Source organism: Neodiprion lecontei, chromosome 2 (assembly GCF_021901455.1).
Source record: "Neodiprion lecontei isolate iyNeoLeco1 chromosome 2, iyNeoLeco1.1, whole genome shotgun sequence".
NCBI classification, from domain to species: Eukaryota; Metazoa; Arthropoda; class Insecta; order Hymenoptera; family Diprionidae; genus Neodiprion; species Neodiprion lecontei.
In genome coordinates this window covers 26530959-26552192 of record NC_060261.1, presented here as the reverse complement: position 1 = coordinate 26552192, position 21234 = coordinate 26530959, and the positions used below count along the sequence as shown (strand labels likewise).

At 35.2% G+C, this 21234-nt stretch overlaps 1 protein-coding gene across 1 annotated transcript in view; it reads right to left on the bottom strand.

Annotated features, from left to right (window-relative positions):
• Positions 1–4: 4 nt before the first annotated feature.
• Positions 5–21234, bottom strand: part of LOC107228171 (zwei Ig domain protein zig-8) — a 208669-nt gene continuing 187439 nt past the window's right edge. The window contains exons 5-7 of the mRNA XM_046730808.1: positions 9952–10138; positions 6478–6599; positions 5–2471 (exon numbers count right to left, since the gene is read on the bottom strand). Of these exons, the coding sequence (XP_046586764.1) occupies positions 2344–2471; positions 6478–6599; positions 9952–10138 (437 nt within the window). The 3' untranslated portion in view covers positions 5–2343. The remainder of the gene's footprint in view (positions 2472–6477; positions 6600–9951; positions 10139–21234) is intronic.

Sequence of the window (21234 nt, the reverse complement as noted above, 5' to 3'; positions counted from 1 at the left end):
CGTATGACATTCATCGTAATTTAATAACGTATCCGTTAACAATACTTATGCACAGTAATTATATATTTAAATTTAATATACATCAGATACATACACAGGGTGGTTGTAAATAAACGCAATGTGTTTCACATTCGATAACAAGGAAAACTTTCGTAACATGGAAGGAAACAAAATGCAATAAACCATGTTTTCAAGTTAATTGAAATCCAGATTTCTTGGAGCAACTTTTGCTTTTGTGAAAATTTGTAGAAAAATCCGTTACTTACAGAGTTGCTCAATTTTCGAAATTATGTCATCCTTTGTTAGTCAAATTCTGACGTTCAGCATTCTTTTCAGTGAATAAATCACAAAGTTGGTTTCGAGCTTGTGTCACGTTTTCCCGGATAAACGATTGTCAATTATTAATATTTAAAGTCTTGTTGGTCAGAAATCATTTGTAACGAGTAGAAACTGTTTGGCATCGATTCCAAGGATAGTAGTTCTCTATCACTGTAAGTTCTCTTGAAACGTGAATCTTCAAAGCGCTCTGATCACTTTTTTTTGCGTTAAACTTCGAGAGTTTGTAAAAAGTTCATGTACCATGAATCAGTTGGAAATTTTGAAGTGTTTTTGCCAACAATTTGCCAATTTATTGAATTCAATTAAACCAAAAACAAGTTCATCCAAGCCCCGTTTAAGTATCGCTTTTTTTCGATTACACGAATATGTACAATTCATTATACAGTTATTAATTCTTTTTCTCATTATTCTGTCACCACTTATTTTACCGTCAATACGTCAATTATTCATGCGTAGTTTTTTTGCATTCTTTCTATGTATACATAAATACGCATATGATTTTAAAATACGTATGTACAAAATGAGGCTCAGAAAAAGTTACGAGTTAACTCCTGCGAAATATGTCGCGGTAATAGAACGAAAAAAAAAAGTTTATGCTAAAATATCAATAGCTGGACGAAAACCGTCACTTTAATCAGAGAGATGCTCATCAATCGAATCATTCGCATGAATCATACCAGAGCATATATTGGGAAAATGTTGTGTAAGCTGTTACGTCGATTCGCAGAGCTGACATGGAATGAAAATTCGAATGAACAATCACTTTTATAATTGAACACGGCACTCTAAAAACTTTCGTAACGGAAATCGGCAGTCCGGAATCAGGATTGAAAAAGATTATTTTTCATCTTTTAATTAGTTAGAAAATGACTAATTACTTAAAGTGATTGATCAGTCGCCTGAAAAGTTAACAATTACACGGGCAAATATTTTATCGGTACTCGTAAATTGAATAATCAAAAAACAAGTCAAGTTACTTGAAAAATGAGTTTAACTTGAGTAAAAATGAGTAAAAATTTTTACAAGTTTTTTGTTCTCACGCCATTAGTAATATCGAAGAAAAACATTCCTAAAGGCAATCATTATTGCCGATCCCTGCTTACAGTGTATTAGATTCCCAATTGGAATTTTCGTAGTCCATTTAAATTTACTTGAAAAAATTTTCGCTTTTACACTTTAAGTCTATTGCTAACTTGTTGTTCATGTGCTACAATTCTGTATTAGAAATTGAGCGTGCGACTTAAATTTGAACAGAAAAAAAGAAAGGAAACATGTTCAGTACACATTTATCTCTGCGACTTATACAGCTTATTTTTTCAACACTCCGCAGATCTTTTGGGACATTAACTTGCAACGACTCGTATGCCTCATCTTGTTCATGCATGAGTATAAACGTACTTAATGATACTTATGGAATAATACTGTTATATTATTTTTTATTACGTGTATATACACGACGAGAAAAAAATTTACTTGACTAGCATTTAATTGATTGCATTCAATGAAATGTTTCAACTTCAACTGAACGTTACTTATACCCATGAAATAAAAAATAATTTAACACGGTTGAGAAAATTCACCTTTATCTAATGAAACCACTTTGTTATACAAACTGTCAATGCAATTTAGTCAATATTATTACGCTATTTACAACCTCACAAAATATTTACCTAGCTCTATGAGTAAGTATTGATTGTTTAAACAAATTTGGTTCTGTTCCACTAAAATTGAGACTTTTTTCTTGTAGAATATTTTTTAACAACCAACGATCAATTTTCTTTACTCAATAAGGTACTCGAATAGCTTGTTATTTCGTAGTTGAAGAAGAAATGATTTTATATAAGTTCAAGTAGGGCTCAGTTGAAGATAAAAGATTCTCATGAAGTCAATTAATTTTTATTAATCGTTATTCCTTTGAATCTAACGAATGTTCTTCTCAGTGTATTATCGTACGTAGAATAAAGGACGCTCCCCTATCATTGATAAGCCGAAAACGAGTTTTTCTCACTTTTGGATCACTGCGAGTAAATCACTTAACAGGATAGCCAAAAACACTGTAATAGTTTTTCTGTTCGGTCTCTCCGTCCTGCCAGAATTCCATTGGTCATGGTGTACAGCAGCTTGCTTCTCGCCTGCAAACAGCAAAAATTAACAATTTGTAGGTTTAACAGAAGTTGAAAATATTTTCTTCTTCCATACATAGAGCATTTCTGTTATAATCGAAACTAGATCGAATTTGTTGCAATTTTCTCGCGTCACAGACGAGCGAACCGAAATCATGTAAAAAAGGTGATTAAAAATCTCAAGTCCCTCGACCTATTCAAACTTAGTCAACATTAGTTCCAAATAAATAAGTAAGTAAATCGGTTAATTATTTGAGATTTCAATTTTAACAATTAACCCTTCTCCACAGAAAATGAGCTATTCCATGTCATGTATAGTTTTACAGTTTATACAGTCAACGGTATTTTCTTGTCGGGCTCATTATAGACTTGAGAACTCTGCTAGATACAAGAATGATGCCGCATGGACGAAAACTAACCAATACAACGTTTGTGTGAATAGTTATTCTCAATATCACCCGATGTTACAACAAGTCAAAAACATGCTAGCGAATACATTATTGGCACGTAATAATCTGTACAAATTTCAACCGAATAGGATCAATTTTTACATTTACTGTCCGCCATATTGGATCCGTCTTGTTGAATTTTGGAATTGTGACGTCATACCCGCTTTCAGCGACCCCGAAAACCCCCGGGTAACATATTCAAAGTGAACAGGATCAATTTTTATGTTTACTTTGCGCCATATTGGATCCGCCATCTTGAATTTTGAAATTCTTTCACCTTGACTATCGCTTGATTGAATGGTGAAATCTGTTACCGACCTTGAAATATAAGATTGTTCGGTAATTTATTGGTTAAATGGCCCGGAGAATTACTCATATTTGCCTGCTTTATTATAAACCTGAGGCAGTCCTCGTGTTCACTGTTAGGAATTTCGAGTTTGAGAATATGTTGTATTACGCAAAGGATACAATTGTGTAATAATTTCATTGTCTGAATCTTGCCTGTGGGATAGTGAACTATATTATCATCGAGAAAATTTTTGTAACGAACATCCTCATACTGATTGAAAATTCGCGGACACCCCGTAAACCTTGACGATATTTTTCAGTCGTAATTATAGAAAACGCTGGTATTTTTATGATGTTATTTATGAAAAAAATATTAGCTTTTCCTATTTTCACGAAGGAATATCGTCAAAATGTACAAGGTGAAAATTTTTTTATCACAAGGAGTTTCTTCGTATAGCAATAATGATATAATTTACAATTCCGTTGTTAACGACGAAAGTTGAAAGTTTACTGAGTGTTTTAGTGTTGAGCATGTGAGAATTATAAATTATTATGGATAAACTTCGATGAAAATCATTCATTGACCAATTCAGTAGACAATTATTAGTTAAATGTTGGAAGTACGAAAGAAAAAAGTTACAGTATCAATCCAATTGTTGGAACATGCAGTCCAAGTATACACAGACTAAAAGTCACACTGATAATTAAATAGTATACAAATAAGGTTTCGCCGATGTGAAGTAAATGAAAATTGAAAGTAATTTAATGCACGTCGGTCCTTCGTTACACTCATGAAACTTTTTTGAAGAGTGATAAGCATTTTTCAAAATCGTTGTAATTTTCAGAAAATATCCAAACGGGTTAGCCTTGCTTTTCGCGGTTGTCAGAGCAAAAAATTTTTGGTATTAGACTCTTTCGAGCGAGATTAATTCGACCTCAAGGATTCCAAAAGGGGCGTTTAAATCGTCGTGAGACCAACAGCTGAGAAAATACAAATAAAACATGGAATAATTCGGTAATTTATTCATCTTAATCCAGGTTACACGAAAATAGTAACAATACAATGTCATACGTAATATATCGTTTAATCATGCAGAGGTGCGTTGCGCTTGTATAACGTAAGCCAGAACTTGAACTATACTTACAAACTACGAGAATATAATATTTTTCTTATTCCGCTTGTAAGATAATGTGTATTGCACTCCCTTTTCATCTTGCAATAATCAGAATTATTATGTAATGTTTCATCATACTTTTGCATTTCTTTTTGTCTTTACTTTTACACTATATAGCAACTTGTTAAATTACTACACACCGACACCCGAACACTTGTAACAATATTTAGGGCACATTGAATAAACAGCTGAAACTCTGTAGCAATAAATTTGTGATTTTACTCTCTCGTGTTTTTAAAAATCCTGGACAAATTTTATGTGTTTTTGCTGTCACTTTTGATCCGTTGTTCAAAAGGGTTAGCGTTGCTTTTTGCGATTTTAGAACCCGGGAATTTTTCTGCCAAGAAGCAATTTGTACGACTTTAATTAGACTAATTGATTCCTGAGGGATGCGAATGAGACATCTGAAACAGCGTTAGACCAACAGCTGGATAAATACTGCGGGATTACCTCGATTTTCGGTTTTAACTCTCGATCCGTTGCTCGCAGCGTATTCGGACTGCGTGCAATCGATTTCTCTCGCAGATTTACGTCGTTATAGTAAATCGAAGAATTGATTTCGATATTCAAAAGTCAAAATTTCCAGCAGAAATCCAAAGAGGATAGCCATAATTTTTTGAGCAAAAAATTTGTACCCTCTAAATGGACGGTCAAAAAAACAATTAGTATCAACGGGAAAAACTAGTTTAAATTGATATCAATGATTAGTTTTGAACATTCAAGAAGTGTTGAGCGTGAAATTGTTATTCGCAGAAAGTTGATTCTGAGGATCAATACTTCCAGAGTAATAAGAACTTGGAGAATAAAAGGAGTTGAACTTGATGAGTAATGAGTTATAAATTGGCTTATTAGAATATGGAATAAAAGTATACTTCTGAGAGGTGAAGTAGATCTACGTACTTTTAGAGAACGTTGATGAAAATATATATCTTCAATCACCGATTGATATACACTGTGTACATGAAGTAAATACTTACAATTACTACGTACAGCCGACAGGATAAAAACTGACTCTACGAATTATGTTGCGTTGGAAACAGGATTTAATGATTTGATAACCAACGGATTATTCCCCTTGAAAATTAGAAAAAAAGAAAAGGAAAACAATAGATGGAAATATATAAGAGTGGGATATAAAAAGGCGAAGAATCAAAAAGTCGACGAGACGAAATCCTGAAAGTCAAACTACCGACGGTTGAAATCGTAGAAAGACCATAAATCCGAAAACATGACTAGTAAAAAAATTAAAATTGATGACGCAAAAATGTATAAATAAATTTATACCGACATTCTTTTTTTGAGAATGGCCAAGATTATGAAGGGCAAAATATTGAATTGCGAAAAACCGAACAGTCAAAAAGTCAGACTTGTGCCTTTGTCGAAAATCTACCAATCCGATCTTATCAATAAGAATTGACCAAAGAGTCTAAAGATCGAAATCCCGAAACTCGCTGAAGACAGAACGGCCCAAATTCTGTTCTTTCAAAATTCGTATCACGAAAATTCCGGCTTTTCGACCAGTCGACTTTTTGGTCTTTCGAGATTTTAACACCCACCCGAAATATAATACGTCAACGATAATAAGTCATTAAGTCTAAATCGTAAGTATTAGAAATACAAGTACTAATAAGAATAACGATGATAATCACAAGAACATCAATCATAATTATCGAAATCTAAGAAACTTTCCTTATATTCGGGGCAAAACTACCGGACGAATGGACAAACGCTCACAGATTTTATCGTTTTATACATATAATTCTCGTGAATAATTTTTGCATGATCGGTTGTCTGTTAACTTATCAAATTCACTGAATAAAATAGTGGATTGTGCACAAAGTGTAAAATTCATCGCTGATCGTATATTTATTTTCCAAATTTCATGAACACTCAGGTTTTGTGGCGAGTTTCATATCGTTGGAAAAACACGCATACAACATGGTTTCTGAAAAGTCAGAAACACCGAAGGTCAACGTAGAAAATGACATTTGAATTCGTAAATTAATGCTTAAACAACCTAAGAGAAACCAAAAAATGCAAGACCTTGACGTATAATTGTATTTTTTCATGTTCACGATGCAGTAATTTACTCCTATCACTTACCGTTCAAAACGTGCAGATGCACCAAAGAAGTGCTGTGCTGGTCAAAGCTGCAGGTGTATTCACCGCTGTCGCTCTTTGCTGCGCTTTCTATGTAGATTCTGGTGATGAGCTTTTCAGCAGATCTGATGAAAAAGGAAAGAATGAAAAATTGGGATCACCAATTTGCGGCTATGTTTAAATGCGTATCAGGAAAGTATTTTTATCACCAGGGATTTGATTTTGAAAGATGACGAATGACGAATAAAATATTTTCAGAAGCTTTTGCCGGTATTGTATAAAAATCTAGAGACGAAAGAATAACTATTCTTGATTATTCGCCTATTGGAGAATATTTGAAAACGAAATTCCGTAATTGGCACAGAATCGGTAATTGGAGTGTCACGTTACGATTTCCGTGGAACATATTTCATCGGTACATGGGATATTAATTAGAATCATTCGAACGCAACGATTTCCGGATTTGATGAGTGAGTTTAAGTAATTAAGAAAAAATAAATTGTACAAAATGTTCTTCGCATATGTAACTATGTGTAAAATGAATGCTTTTTACTAAAGAATATTATGCCGTTATTCTAACGTACTCTGTAATTAATTTGTGCGAAAAAAGAACTTCACGCACTTTAACGACAAGTAACTGCAACAAAATTGCTATACGTGTATGTACCTTGAATTTTATGCAATCTCAGTTATTGATTGAATCAAGCGAAACGGGCCCGAAGATCCTGACTAAATTTCATGAGGATTCGATGGATCCTAGAGCAATTCGTAAGGTCGAATGGATTTCGTGAGGTTTTTTTAAGTGAACTCCAAGCCGCACAATATTTATTTTTTCGTTGGTTCACTTCAGACAAACGGGAAAGGAATGTTGATTATTCTCGCCATATGGTTACATTTTCTATGAATTCGAAGTAACCCGATTCGCTAATCAAAAGGCAATACCTAACGATTGAAAAATATGTAACAAAAGACAAAACGTTCATCTTGAAAACTCTCAGCGAAATACGACGGACAATTTATAACTTGTCAACCATTGAAGGTACAATCCTCGAGTAATCGCTTAAAATATTTTGCTTTCCTTAAAGAATTTCGCAAAAAAAATAATTAAAAGTGTCCAAGTTGTCGAAGATTCTTGGATTTTGAGAACTATCGAACTTTGGCTGCTGGAAACTCTGTAACGGGAACTCACAAAATGTTGAAGGATAATCTAGGTGGGTAACGATGCGATTAGTTATGATTTTTTCGTAAAAATTATATCATTTCAACAAGAATTTCCTCAACAATTTGTATAAATATTTTTTGTATAATTATCAAATTTATACAAAGACAATCATAGCTGAATTAGTGACATGCTTAATTAAAGGATGCTTAGCGATGTATCAAGCTGAATCTTATTGTCAGACCTAAATCAAAAATCCGACTTGGATCGGCCATTTTGAATTTTGGAAATCTAATTTCAGATTCAAGTTCTGCGGCCTCAGAAACCGTAACACTGAGATTACAGGATAAATTTATCAAATTTTTTTTTTCTGACGCAAAAGTGGCACGAAAATCTCATTCTCGCAACACTGCTAAAGGGTTGATTAATATTTATAGATTTAAAGAAAATTGTGTAATAATTCTCTCATTTTTCAAAGATCCACATACTTGAAATAATTTTCTGAATTATTTGAACATTTTTTATACATGTATACACGTTTATTTCCTTTACCGTGAACAATGTGAGATATATTTTCGATCTCCACGGTTAAATTTTTTTTTCATTCCACACATTCTCAAGATAAAAGGATTCCAGACTTCGTGATTTGACTTGATTAAATAACTGATGCACAGCGCGTACTCGTAAATTATGTGCGATTCTCCAAGTAATATCGCATCGTCGGTTAGGTTAAAACTATTTTCAGATTCGAATAACCTGGAAAATTCATGGAATTTTCATCTACAACTCTGCTAGACGCGCTGGTATTGACTTCGAGTATGCGAAAAGTCTAATATTTTGATAAATTATTCTCATTGTCAGAAAGACATATCGAGATATCACTCACAAAATCCATCCGATAAAAAAATACGCGTCCTTTAGTTTTCAATGTTCTGAAACACACGTGAGATGTAACGGAATCGAAGAGGGACACCACACCGATGTTCCTTCTTTGACCTCCAGAAGTTGGGTGTAATTTCTAACTTTTACTCGAAGTTGAAAACGAATTTATCTCTGTATACCTTTAATTTGGAGTTTATACTTGCAGGCGATCCCTGACCTATTTCCTCTAGGAGATCCCTCAGGGGGATTTCCTGCAAATATTTTTTTGGAGAGTTTCTTTCTCTGTCACGTCCGTAGCTCTCGACCGTCTCATTTTCGTTACACACCGTATAAATGTAAAAGTTACGGGTTACCTAATCAACGAACTTTGCGAACACACCGTCAAACGGATGTGCGTAACAGCTATGCCAAAACATTTTATACTTATTGCAAAATGTAACCGACGAGTTCACATATTCTTGTTAATTTTTCAACGGAAGAATCCCCATTGATGATTAACCAGAGATGGAATATCGGAAGACTGATTATTGGTGGAATAAAAAAGTTATAACAGAAAATTAATTGCGACGTTTGACGACTTTTCAATTTTTCATACATATTTTGCTGGTCTAAAACAATTGTTGTTTTATAAAAGAAGAATAAAAGAGACGATGCTTTACTTATGTAGGTATGTGCATGTACATATTTTTATCATATTGAAACTTTCGCAATTTTTATCCAGAAGTAATGAAGGGTTGAAAAGTTATGTAATACAATTTTAACCAAGATAGTGTTTTTCGTCTAATATTCGTTCAAATTATGACTGATGGTATTTAAAAATTGGGAATTATAAAAATTGACACCGGTGTTCTCTGAAAAATCGTAAAGGTTATCGAATTTTTGATTACTGATTGTGAGTTTGCCACAATCTATTTTTATGAACTGCGAAGTAATATACTTGTAATTTTAAGCTATAAATCTGTATAAATTTTTTTCACAACTTTGCGGGCTTTCGCCCTATTCGAACCTCGATCCTCTTTACATCATAAACTTTTTACGACAACGTTCAATATTTTCAAAATCATGCCTGAAAATGAACCGTAATTTTTGATACACAAACAAAGAAATAGTCCAGTCGGAATTTCCAATTTTATTTTGAAAATTCGCAAAATCCCATTCAGACTTGGTTTGGAACAACCACGAATTTTCTCTAGGTGCACAAAGAATCAATCTAACGTATGTAAATTAAATAAAATTTGATTGGAAAAAATATTTTTGTCTCCCGTACGCAAAGAGCAAATACCAAGAAAAAAAAAAAAAGGGAACCTCGTGCAACCAAATTCTTGATTCTGGAAAGCAAGAACGTTAAATGCAGAGAAATGCTAGGTTACAAATTATAAAAATAACTTAACCGAAATATATTAACACACGAAAATGACTAAAAGTGTTTTGCTCACCCGTTGACATGGTAAATTTTTACGTGGTCAGGAATTTTCGCACCATTTTTCAACCACGTGGGAACCAGGTTTCCAATCGTGCGCCACGAGCTTCGGACAATACACGCAAGCTCCACTCCACTTCCTGTCTTGTAGTAACGGTCCTTCACCTCGTGACCCGCTTCGTCCAGAATCCTTATCTCGGGTGCTGGAATCAGGTTTGTTTTTCCTTTCGTTAGGGTTTGATCAAACAATTATACAGCTGGTATACTACAAGAAGCCTAAAACTTTGAGAAAAATCGAGGAAACGTTTTCAGGATACGTGACGCACAATTTCGTAAATTTAATATCAATAGTAACATAATAGATCGAATTTTGGTGTTTTAGCAACATCTGTCGTTGAAATTATGACGCGCTAGCCTGAAATCTTGCAACAACTGACAATGAGAAGAATGCGACCTGATTATTTCGAGATATGATGTTTAAACGTTCTAAAACACAGTATGAAATAAAATTGAAAGTGTCAGACGAGAGTTAAGGTTCTCTCATGATTTTCCGTGATGATTTGAGTATATATTTTATGGCGCTAAAGGCGGGGTGTGGAGATGACTAACAGGGTTGAAGTTTCATCTCTAGTTCAGGGCCCCATAAAAACTGCACCTACAAACAAAAACAAGACCTCATCGCAAGTCAATAATAACAATCTTCAACTATTATGTGCAATATTATTCCAGTGGTGTTTATACGGTAACTTTGTCTTGTTTTCTTGATGACAATAATCCTAGATCGTAAATGAACGTGGAATTTTTTTCTTCTCCTTCTTCATCGTCAATATTTCACACAGAATCAGTGTTGAAGTGAGGATGAATATTTTCTGTACTTCTGAAGCATGCGAGTAAACGAAGAGGTGGATCCTGCCTATTCAAAGTCGCTCATGCGTCTGTTATGTGGGTTAAATAGATGGTAGCAGACGATACTGACGGCCTTGAATTGGTTATCATCTACCTCGGTTTGTGTAGATACAATGAGTGAAGAAATTAAACTATGTACAAGTACATAATCCTTACGACAAATTTATAGGTTACCCAACAGAACAGCCAGTGGTACAAAATGTTGAGTGTTATCGTCTAGAGGAAGATAAGTTATACGAATAGTATAAAAATTCATCTACGTAAGGTGGAAGATAATTTTCCATAAAATTAAAAAATTAAAGATTATAATTGAAAAAAAAAACAATAATTATTTATTTCATAAAACAGTTCTTTGCGTATCACACGAACGAATGTTGTTTCTGCGAATAACATTTTACAGAGGCAGAAAAATATTCGGCAGGATCAACTAGACAGCGCAGATCTTTCGTAGCGCCAAAGGATTTGGTGAGATCATGTCAGTGTTTAATTCAAACAACAAAATATTTTTTTCACTGACTGAAAAAAAAATTATCATTCGACTCCCTCTCTCAATGATCGTAGATTGCGAAGCGTTTCTTCCAGAAAGACGTTTTTATTGAACCATTTATTTTCGCAGAATGACTCCGAATGGTATCACCGTCGTTTTAATACAAGCAGTTTACCTTATCTTCATACCATAAAAAAGATGGAGATGAAAATCTGATTTATCTAGATGAAGATGAAAAATGAAGTTAATTGACGGAATTCTGTTGAATGAAAATTCCGGAAAGATGTGTTTGTTTTGTTGAATGGATTTTATCTTGTGTTAAATTTAACCTACATGAATAAAGAAACTTAAATAAATCGTATTCCAAATCCGTTCGTCTTCGGGCTAGAAAAACATTGTATAAATTCTAATATTTTCTTTGAATGTTTAGCTTGACATTGTATGGAAATAACACAAGTCAACAGAAGAAAAAAAATAATTTTGTTTTGAGTTTATATTTAAATGAATAAATTTTAGTTTTATACATAGATTAATAAACAACATATTCATTTAATACTTACAAAATTTGCGTTTGATTTTTTTACGTTGATGAATAAGTCTTTAAGTTTTTTGTTGATAGTATAAACAGCAGGTGGCAGCACGTTGAAATATAAAAAGCAAACTTCATCTAATAAAACTATTTTTTCATGCATTAGTTACGTAGAAGAAATCAAAATTGACATCTAGAATCCAGACTCGAAATTCGTGTTAGTCAGAGCAGTTAATTCAAGCTTGAATAAAGTAAGTGTGATTCACAAATTTTTGATCGCATCGAACCTTATAATGTATCATTGAGGTTATGTGTGTCGAAATTTTAAATATTGCGAAATGAAAAATAAATATCCCAATATCTGCAAACTAGGTGGTGAATTATTACATATTATGTTCCAGAAAAACTTTTCACGTCGAGATTACAAATGATACCGATGGATTGACAACTTATGACCTGAGACAAGAAAATGGGAGTGGCGGTTTCGAATCTAGTAACAAATAATCATCGCTAAATTTCTACGCACGGAGCTTTAAGCTCGAGTCACTGAAAACAACGTTTGCCCGTATTTTATTCGAATTTTCCCCCGTTCTCTTTGCTTTGCTTCTTATTAATTCCGTCCTAATCGAATAAAATCAGCTCGCTGCACAGCAAAGCGTAGCTTTTAATTGGGTTACTTTCGCAGGTACTCCGGCGGTTTGTGAGCATCCGCGTTTACGTTGCCGCTTCCGAATTACGTAGACAGGAAGTAGGAAGGAGGAGAAAAGAAGAGCAGGCGGAAAAAAATCTACTTTAAACTGCGTACAGAAGAAAAGTTACGGGCTTACTTGGCGATTCATCCGAACCGCTTTGTTAACGGGATATTATAATCAATAACTGGCAACTTTATAATAACGCAGGATCAAGTTCGTTTTCGTTTTCAAGTTCCCATATCTCGACCTTCTTCGTACCTTTACCCCCATCATTATCCCTCAGCTTTCTCATCTCCATTTTAAAAAAAATCCTCTCACGCACACTTGGATCTGCCATTCGACGTAGGTACAGATTTATAGAATCCTATACGTGTATCATATACACACGTCTGTATTTACATTGCATACCTGTACGAGATAGACGTTTTACGAGAGAAATGAAAGATCCCTTCTTCCTTCAAGGCAAATATCTTTTACCATCGTCGTCGTGCGACGCGGACGAATATATTTTTTATCCCCCCCGTTTTTTTTTTTTTTTTCTCTGTAATTCTCGAGCTTTCTGTCGCCGTCTGATATTTCTCGTTCCCGAGTGATTCTGCTTCTCCTTCAGGCAGTATCTGGGCACGATATTCCGCCTAGACCGTTTCTGCATATATTCACCCGGAAGAAATGTACACCCATACCCATCTCGACCGTCTTTCTCCATTTCATTCCGTATAAGTTTCGCCTGGCAACTGGAACGCGTGTTACGATTTAACCTCTAGTTTCCATCGTTTCCTTATTTTAATCTGGGAATCCCGGTGAACATCGCGTATCTTATTACAAATATAGACAGACGATCGTAATCTGTTGGTTATGACGTTTAACATCCATCGCGATTGACCGCACATAAAGCATCCGATATGTCACGTATGCCGGAAATTGTTAGCCTTGCAGTTTCTGTACCATTGCGTTCGGAATGAAATGTTTACGTGACGTCAGAGTACAGACGAGCGATCAAGACGCGAAATGTTAATGAACAGGACGTACGTTTGAGAGCGAAAATATAAATTAAAGGACTCGGGACGTTCGATCGCTCTGCAAGAGGTCGTACCGTAAAACTCATGTTAGAAACGTCGAGAGAACACACGAACAATATACCGAGATACGATTTTTCGTGATTACATAAATTTCTTGTGTACGACATAAAGGAAAAGAGTCGTTTCTTGATTTACGGTAACATTATAAGATACGGATCTCAGACTCACGAGAAAAGGTCTCGAGACGCCCCCCCCCCGCCCTTCCCCCTGCCCCTCCGCCGCTTTGGTTCATTTTAGGATATGGTATTCTTGATCGAAATCTAAGAGTCACGTATTTTTTTTTTTTGTTTTTTTATCTACGGAAAAACGTTTTAAGACGGCCAAAGTCGCATGCTATTAATTGAGATATTTGAATGAAACCAATTGAAGGATAATTGTCGTGGCGAGTAGTGAAAAATGCATTTTGTCGGTCACGGCGGGGGTTGAATGGTCAAAAATTATAGGGGTTGAAAGTTACAGATTATTTGTAAGCAAAAAACCGTTGCTCGTATTTGAAAGCAATTAATTGCATTTGAAAGAGCAGAAAAAAGTGTAGGAGATACGTATTTTTGCGTTTTTCGAATTAATGTCACATAGAGGGTGAACTACCTCTATACAACGTACAACCAAGTTCCCATTGAATTGGTACTATTTTGATTCACTTCGTCTTATTTAATATAACAAAGCTCTCCGCAAGCAACAATTGGGGAGCTTATTCGTTTAGATAACATTCGGTTGCATTGATGACGAAAGCCACCTTCCCAAAGGGTATACCTGGTTAAGAGGTGCCAAATGCCTCTGTCTCGGGGTTGTCAAACTATCCGTTCAGAAATGTTTCTTAGGTCAGAAAAACATGTGCCCAATTGTTCATAACGCGGATAACCCCCTCCACCCTCTCCGGGGGGGGATGAAAAATGACATTTCATGTATTCGATTTTTTATCTCAAGACTCGACTGACGAATTCTTATTTTATTACCGTATAATCGCGATCATTAATCGTTATCGTAGTGATTTATTGCATCATTAATAGCATATTTCGCTTCATCTTATTATGAACACTACAACAGGCAGTCAATGTAATTTCGTCGTTGAGTTTAATGCACTCGAATTACCATGACTGGTCTGTCAAGTTGAAAATATAAAAAATCTAAATTTCTAATTTGACGACCAAAAAGAGAATAATTCGAGGTGACATCAAATTAGCAAAAACAATCGAAGTTCCTACCAGATATTCGAAGTTCCGACCTAAATGTTTTAGAGCAAGTATCCAAGTATAGATGAAGAGTAAAAAATGGATTTATAATTGGGCTGCGAGGCCGGTAAAAATTTCCGAATGGACACATTTTTAATCGGGATGCTATCATTTATTCTGGATTTATTATTGCCCATGTGACATTGTTAACATAATCCGTGAATTTAATAAATCCAATCTCCATGTGAACCAATGGCTTTACTTTCGTTTTACTGCGTTAGGGTGCAAGGCTAATTGTAGGGAAAATATCACGGACGTACAGCGTTAGAATTCAAGGATCTGAATTTTCGGAATTGAAATTCTTATGTACTATTGAATTTTCAGCTAAAATATTACTTTTCACTGTCCTCTCTCGAAGTGTCCGTGTCAGGTTCTCATAGTTTCAAGTGTAAACGGATATATTATTATTTCAGAGTCATATACTGTAAAAATTGGCGGTGTTACAGTTTACCAATAGTGACCAATGCGAACTACTATAGAACAATAATTTTTGTGGTCAATTCAGAACTTGAATGTCAAATAGTGTTAGATTGACGCTAAAAAATATTCTTTAGAAATTCACGGCGCATTTTTTTACAGTCTAGTGAAGTATAAGCTGCGAACTTTCGACAATCTGATGTATTGAAGACAGAGCGAATGAAGGCACAATGGATATAACTTCATATTCAAAAGCTCCATATTTTGGGTGAAAGAAACACACCCCTAGAAGTTTCAGATCAATCTGTGGTCCGGAGGTCTGGTACTCTCCATATGAGTGCGGATAGGTGGTTTCACCCACGTTTAGCACTCTCGACATACGCCCTAAAAAGGCAGACCAAAAAAAGGCATTGTACAGAAAGGTCAGCCTTCGGCGCTTTATCGATCGAGCTGTTTCTCGACTTGAATACCGTTTTTTATTCGTAAGGATGTATGAGACGTCATAAGAGACAGCCTGATAAAAAATGTGTTGCAATCGAAACATGAAAAAACAATGGCTTGGAAAGTGCAATTGAAGCAAATTAGTTAAATTTAATTGGAAAAGTCCCTGTTGACCAGATTTTTTTTTTTTTATATTGTATTTTAACTGTAAACATATTGATACCTAATAACAACTGCAGAGAAAACACATGATTCTATTTTTGTAATAGCTCATTCTATTTATAAATGAATACCCTGTAAATTGTCTGAAACGGTTTTTTTTTTTTTGAGTTCGTGAGTTGGCAAAACAAAAATCGAATACGTATAGTCGTCTCGATTTACAGATGAAAAACTCGTGTTTCAGAACAAAAACGAAGCTGCCATCCAGCCCAGTTTAACTCGGATAATCGGTAAAAATTCACTTACAAATGAAATCAACTATTGGTCATTGAAATCAAACAATCAGTACGAAATTTTTTAATTAAATGCATGAAATACATGGGATCGCCGAGTGATCTTTCCGTAAATAATTTCAAATGTTGGTTCCACCTATTACTTTGTAATCCAAAAGCAATTTCTGATCAGATAAAGCATAATTTTAAGATGACGCAGTGTGCTTGGTGCCATACCCCGATTTTACAACTTTTTGTACTTCGTTTTTCAGTGGTATACGTTTGTCCTTTTTTTGCCATCTAGGATCTAGGTTTTAATTTTATGGCTGGTGTAATTAACCTGGAACTTGGCAGTAATGTTTTACATCTACAATGGTCTGCCACTTGTCATCTTCAATTGGAAATAACTCAAGGCATACTTGTTCGATTGCATTAAAATTTCGGGATCAAATCAATGTAATACTACACTATACGAGTTCTTGCTACCGTGTGAATCTCTACAAAAAATATTCAGTGTCTCGGGAGATTTCGCGTGTGGGGACGTCACTATCGAGTTTGCTCGGTAACAGCTGGCAAGCGCCGGCCATGAAATTGAAATCAGTAGCCAAAGTTAGCGGCCATACGCATTAATATTTGTTAAAAAAGGCGGGCAATGAATCGCATAAGGCAAAATTTCATTGAATTTCATGAAAATCTAAAAATTTTATCAATTCGTAAACATCGAACCGCGCTACATAATTTTATCTACAAGCTAACTATGGCTGCAAGTTTCAGTCTTATGGCATGGACTGAGTGAACTTGGCTGAGATTCTTGATGATTGGGTGCTTACAGTTTAAATTAAGAATTTCCAAATATTTTCCTGTATTACGGGAACTTTTTCAGTTGGATGTAACTAGACTAGCTTCACTGTCACTATTCCAAACTTTGTTGTATCACGTTTTAGTGTCAACACGATTTGTCGACCCGTCAGTACGTTCCATATCTATTTAATCAATACTTCTTGTAAGTTACAAATAAGAGAGTGATTAAAATTTTCCGATCGAATTCTGCACCGCTAACTTGCATCCATTGCAGCTTAGGATTTCATGGTAACAGTGAGTTATCCGTAATTTGAATCGGTAGCGAACAATATCGATCCAAAAATTCACACTTCGTTGCACAATCCGCTGTAGTCTTAAGAGTAAAATAATTTTTCGAAACTGATAGTATACTGAATGACTGGTATCTATACTTAACAATTTTTTTAGTACAGTAAAAGGAGAAAAAAAGATACCGTGAAATGTACCTTAATTACGGTCACCGGATTACGTGTGTGTATGAAGGCGAAATTGAGCTTCTCAAATTTAATGTTACATAGGAAATGATAAATTATTGTAGTCGGAAAACGGCGATACTATTAATCATAGCGAAGAATGGAATTAGCCTGATTATCTTAAGCGAACGAGATTTAATCTGCTTGCCCCTACTCGCGTGCCGTAGAACTTTGTTCAAAGGAAAATGTTCAAAATTTACGTCTCCGTGTATATTAGTCTCAGAGTAAATTATTGCTTAAGCTCTTCTAATAAGTAACTAATATGAGTTGTATATTTAACTCTGCTCCATGAGATTGTGGAAAACATACAGGAATACATATTCAACCAATAGATTCTCATTCTTAAATTTTCAATAATCATTCCATAGAATTCTTCATTTCTTCGGCGAATCGTGGGAAAATTGTTCGCATAGATATTCATGTATTTCCGTACAATTTTTCTCTCTGTAAAAACTTCTACGTACATCGGTTACATTTACGCTTTGTTTATTTCTGTACAAGTTTTGTTTTTTTTTTTTCATTTTTTCTCAATGTTTGTCTAAAACATTTATGCCCTGTACTGATAAATTTTAACTGTGTATATTTTGCCGGAAACTTACGAATAATCGAAACTGGCAATATTATTTTTCTCTTGACACCTGTAGCACAACGAGAAGCAAAAAACTCACAGTCGCCAAGTTCTCCGATTTATTTGATTCAAGTGACGTTCATTTCAATAGGTTCAATCAATTTGGTCGTTTGAATTTTTTATGGACGGATCGTATTGAATTTATTTATTTTTTCACCAACGAATATACTTGGTGCATGCTGTCAAACTCCGAATAATAAGAATCCCCTGAAGCGTATAGGAACAAAAATCCTGCGTAAAAATCCAAAAACCAACAAAATAACGACGGAATAATACAAATAAAGAATTACAACATTTTTCCACACAAATTCGAGCCTGTGTTCAAATTAACCAAATGTTTTTGAAAAAAGTATCGTTGAGTTACGTACACAAAAATTGTATTTCATACCTCTTGCTCTACATAACATACATAGTACTTCCTTTTCCCACCGAAGGCGTAGCAGTTTTTAAGCTTTTTACGCCCACTTCCAGGAGTAAAAACCCCATTCTTTGCTTTGTGCCAGTGGAGTCGGTTGCTGTAGCAGAGCAGTAGAAGAGAGAGAAGGAAAGTTAGTCTCTTGTCAAACAAAGAATGTCGCGCTCGGCGCTGGCAGAAGCGCAGCCCATCGGAGAAAAGGCAATTTCGTCCTGCACTCCTGTGAGTTTTGCTCAGATTTGGAACTTTATCTTACACGACGGGAGCTTATAGGTTACATCAAGATGTGTGCACGAGTATGCAAACGTGAATCAATTATTCACTTTCGATAACTAGTCAGGTCTCTTACCTTTTTTTCCGGGAGTTATTACTGAAATAAACACATCTTGCATACGTTGTAACGTGAATGCAAAGTAGTTAGGCTAAGGTTCGATAGACAAGTTAGACACATATGTGTATGAAAAGTCCTCTCTAGATAACAGACTATCTATGAACAAGGTAAACCGACGGAATTTCGTGATGAGACGAAATGTAAAGTCCCACCATTCATCAATAAACATCATTCGTTATAATTTGAACTCATGTGGGACTTTTTTCAGCCAGACGGGCGCGTAACCTCTTAATGTGAATTTTTCGTGACCCTTGAATTTTCTTAAATATGTGGAAGGATTCGTCGGTGAGTCAAATACTTTGACCCTCACCGACGAATCCTTCCGCATATGTAACCTCTTGAATGGTACCACACATATTCAGGCCACTATTTAAGAGTGAGAGTCCTTTGCCAGACAGAGCCTTGTCCATGAACTAGGAAATATCATATCATCAAGTTACTGGTCAAGAGCCTGAAGGTTGTGAGGAAGATACACTTCGACGGTCATGGGTTATGTTATGTTTATTGAGATTGAGTTTGTTTCACGCTCGGCCGACTGTGGCGCTGTAGGTTTCTCTGTGTTGCCAACATAAGTGTCTAGTGCAAAAATTAGCCGTCTCGGATTCATTTTCTCCAAGTGTACATGTTGAACAAGCATTGCTAGAAACTCCAAGTTAAGAGACGTTATCCATTTAAATCGTGGTCTTTTCATCCGAGGTTGTTAATCTCTAAGAGTTAAAGAATATCTGGACGTATTGACTAGTGGTATTTTAATCTTGATCATCCAACCATTTTCTCGATTTTTTGAAAAAGTCCGAAAGTGAAAAATGTATAGATCTAAAAAATGATATTTTCATTTTACGTTGGATACTTGACTCATTATATTTCGAACTTTTAGAAAAAGTTAATACTCCATCCAGCCTGACTGTAAATTTCACTAGTCTACAATTGTTTGGATTCAAAAAATATGTTGCCACTTCAGATTATTGTTCAAGTCACAGTGTTCCGAAGATGATTGTATCTCGATCCAGCTTCATTTAAAGCCTCCGCGAGGAGCTAACAAATATTACGGATGTTTGCCAAGAATCCAACTGTTGATAATGAACTGTCACTCGTACCGACTTTGCAAAAAAAAGAAAAAAAAAACGGATCACTCACTGATAATTCTACATGTTTCAGGACTTATTACTGTTCACAAAATTTGTAAGAGTTGATTTGCAGCCAATTCCGACTGTTGACGAGTTGAATTCTGTCAAAAAGTCAAAAATAGCCTGTGGCCTCATTTTTTACGGGTAAAACTACATCCAGCAGAGTCCTGAATCAGTTATTGGGGAAACCTGAATATACCTGAGTTCGGAAATGTTTCAAGTAAGGAAAGCATCTATTCAATAAGCAACAGATTATTTATAAATATTCTATATCTACATAGGTATGCTGCAACTAAGAACTTTGAGATGTGTGATAACAGATTAGCAAACTAGTTCGGAAATCTAGGAGAAGAACACAAGAACCTTATAATGAATAGAAACTGATCTGTCTTGGGATAGGGACAAATATTGAAAGACACACAAAAGTTACGGGAAAATGCTGGTAGCTTTAAAGATATTATCTGGTACCTTGATGAAATAATTATTCTGTCAGGTTTATTGCCTCAATTCATCCGCCTAGTTGATGTTCAAGAGATAGAGATTAGCACTCGTGGTATAAGAAAAAGCTGGCTTGTCAAGCTAAACGATGCAGTTGCTCTGTGACATAAAAGAAGAAGAAAGAAATATCCAAAGGAGAAATAAAAAAAACACCGACAAAGCAGGACTTCCATTCAATCGTCATGTAAAGTATGACAAGGATCCTGCTGCTTCTCCATTTTGGAAAAACAAGTTATATCAGTCGGTTCAAATGATCGCATAACACTGCACGATTAACGAAATGATGAATTATGTTGGAGACTATATATTTGAACTAAAACGTGGCTGCCGTAACGAGCTTTGAACATCCACGTGTGTGATCTAGAGAAACAGGCCCTGCATACAATAACGATAGAACTTAAGTTACAAGTAAGTTCGTTCAGTCGTTCAGTTCTAGCGTGATAGAATGATCTTCACAGCTAGGAGAACGATTCTTTTTTTGTATCTTCTTCTGTTTTAGTTTGTCACATTCTCGCGCCCAACTTCCTTCGGCGCCCGATTTTCTTCGCTTCGGTGAACACGTTGGTAATATTTCACGTGCTACAATGTACAGCAAAAAAAAAAAAAAAACAGGATAGAAGTGTCAAAACTGCGTCACAGGGAGGCATCACCGAAGGACCATGCAGAAGTAATTCTTGTCATTGCCGTATCCGAACACGTGTCGTTTTGACGCG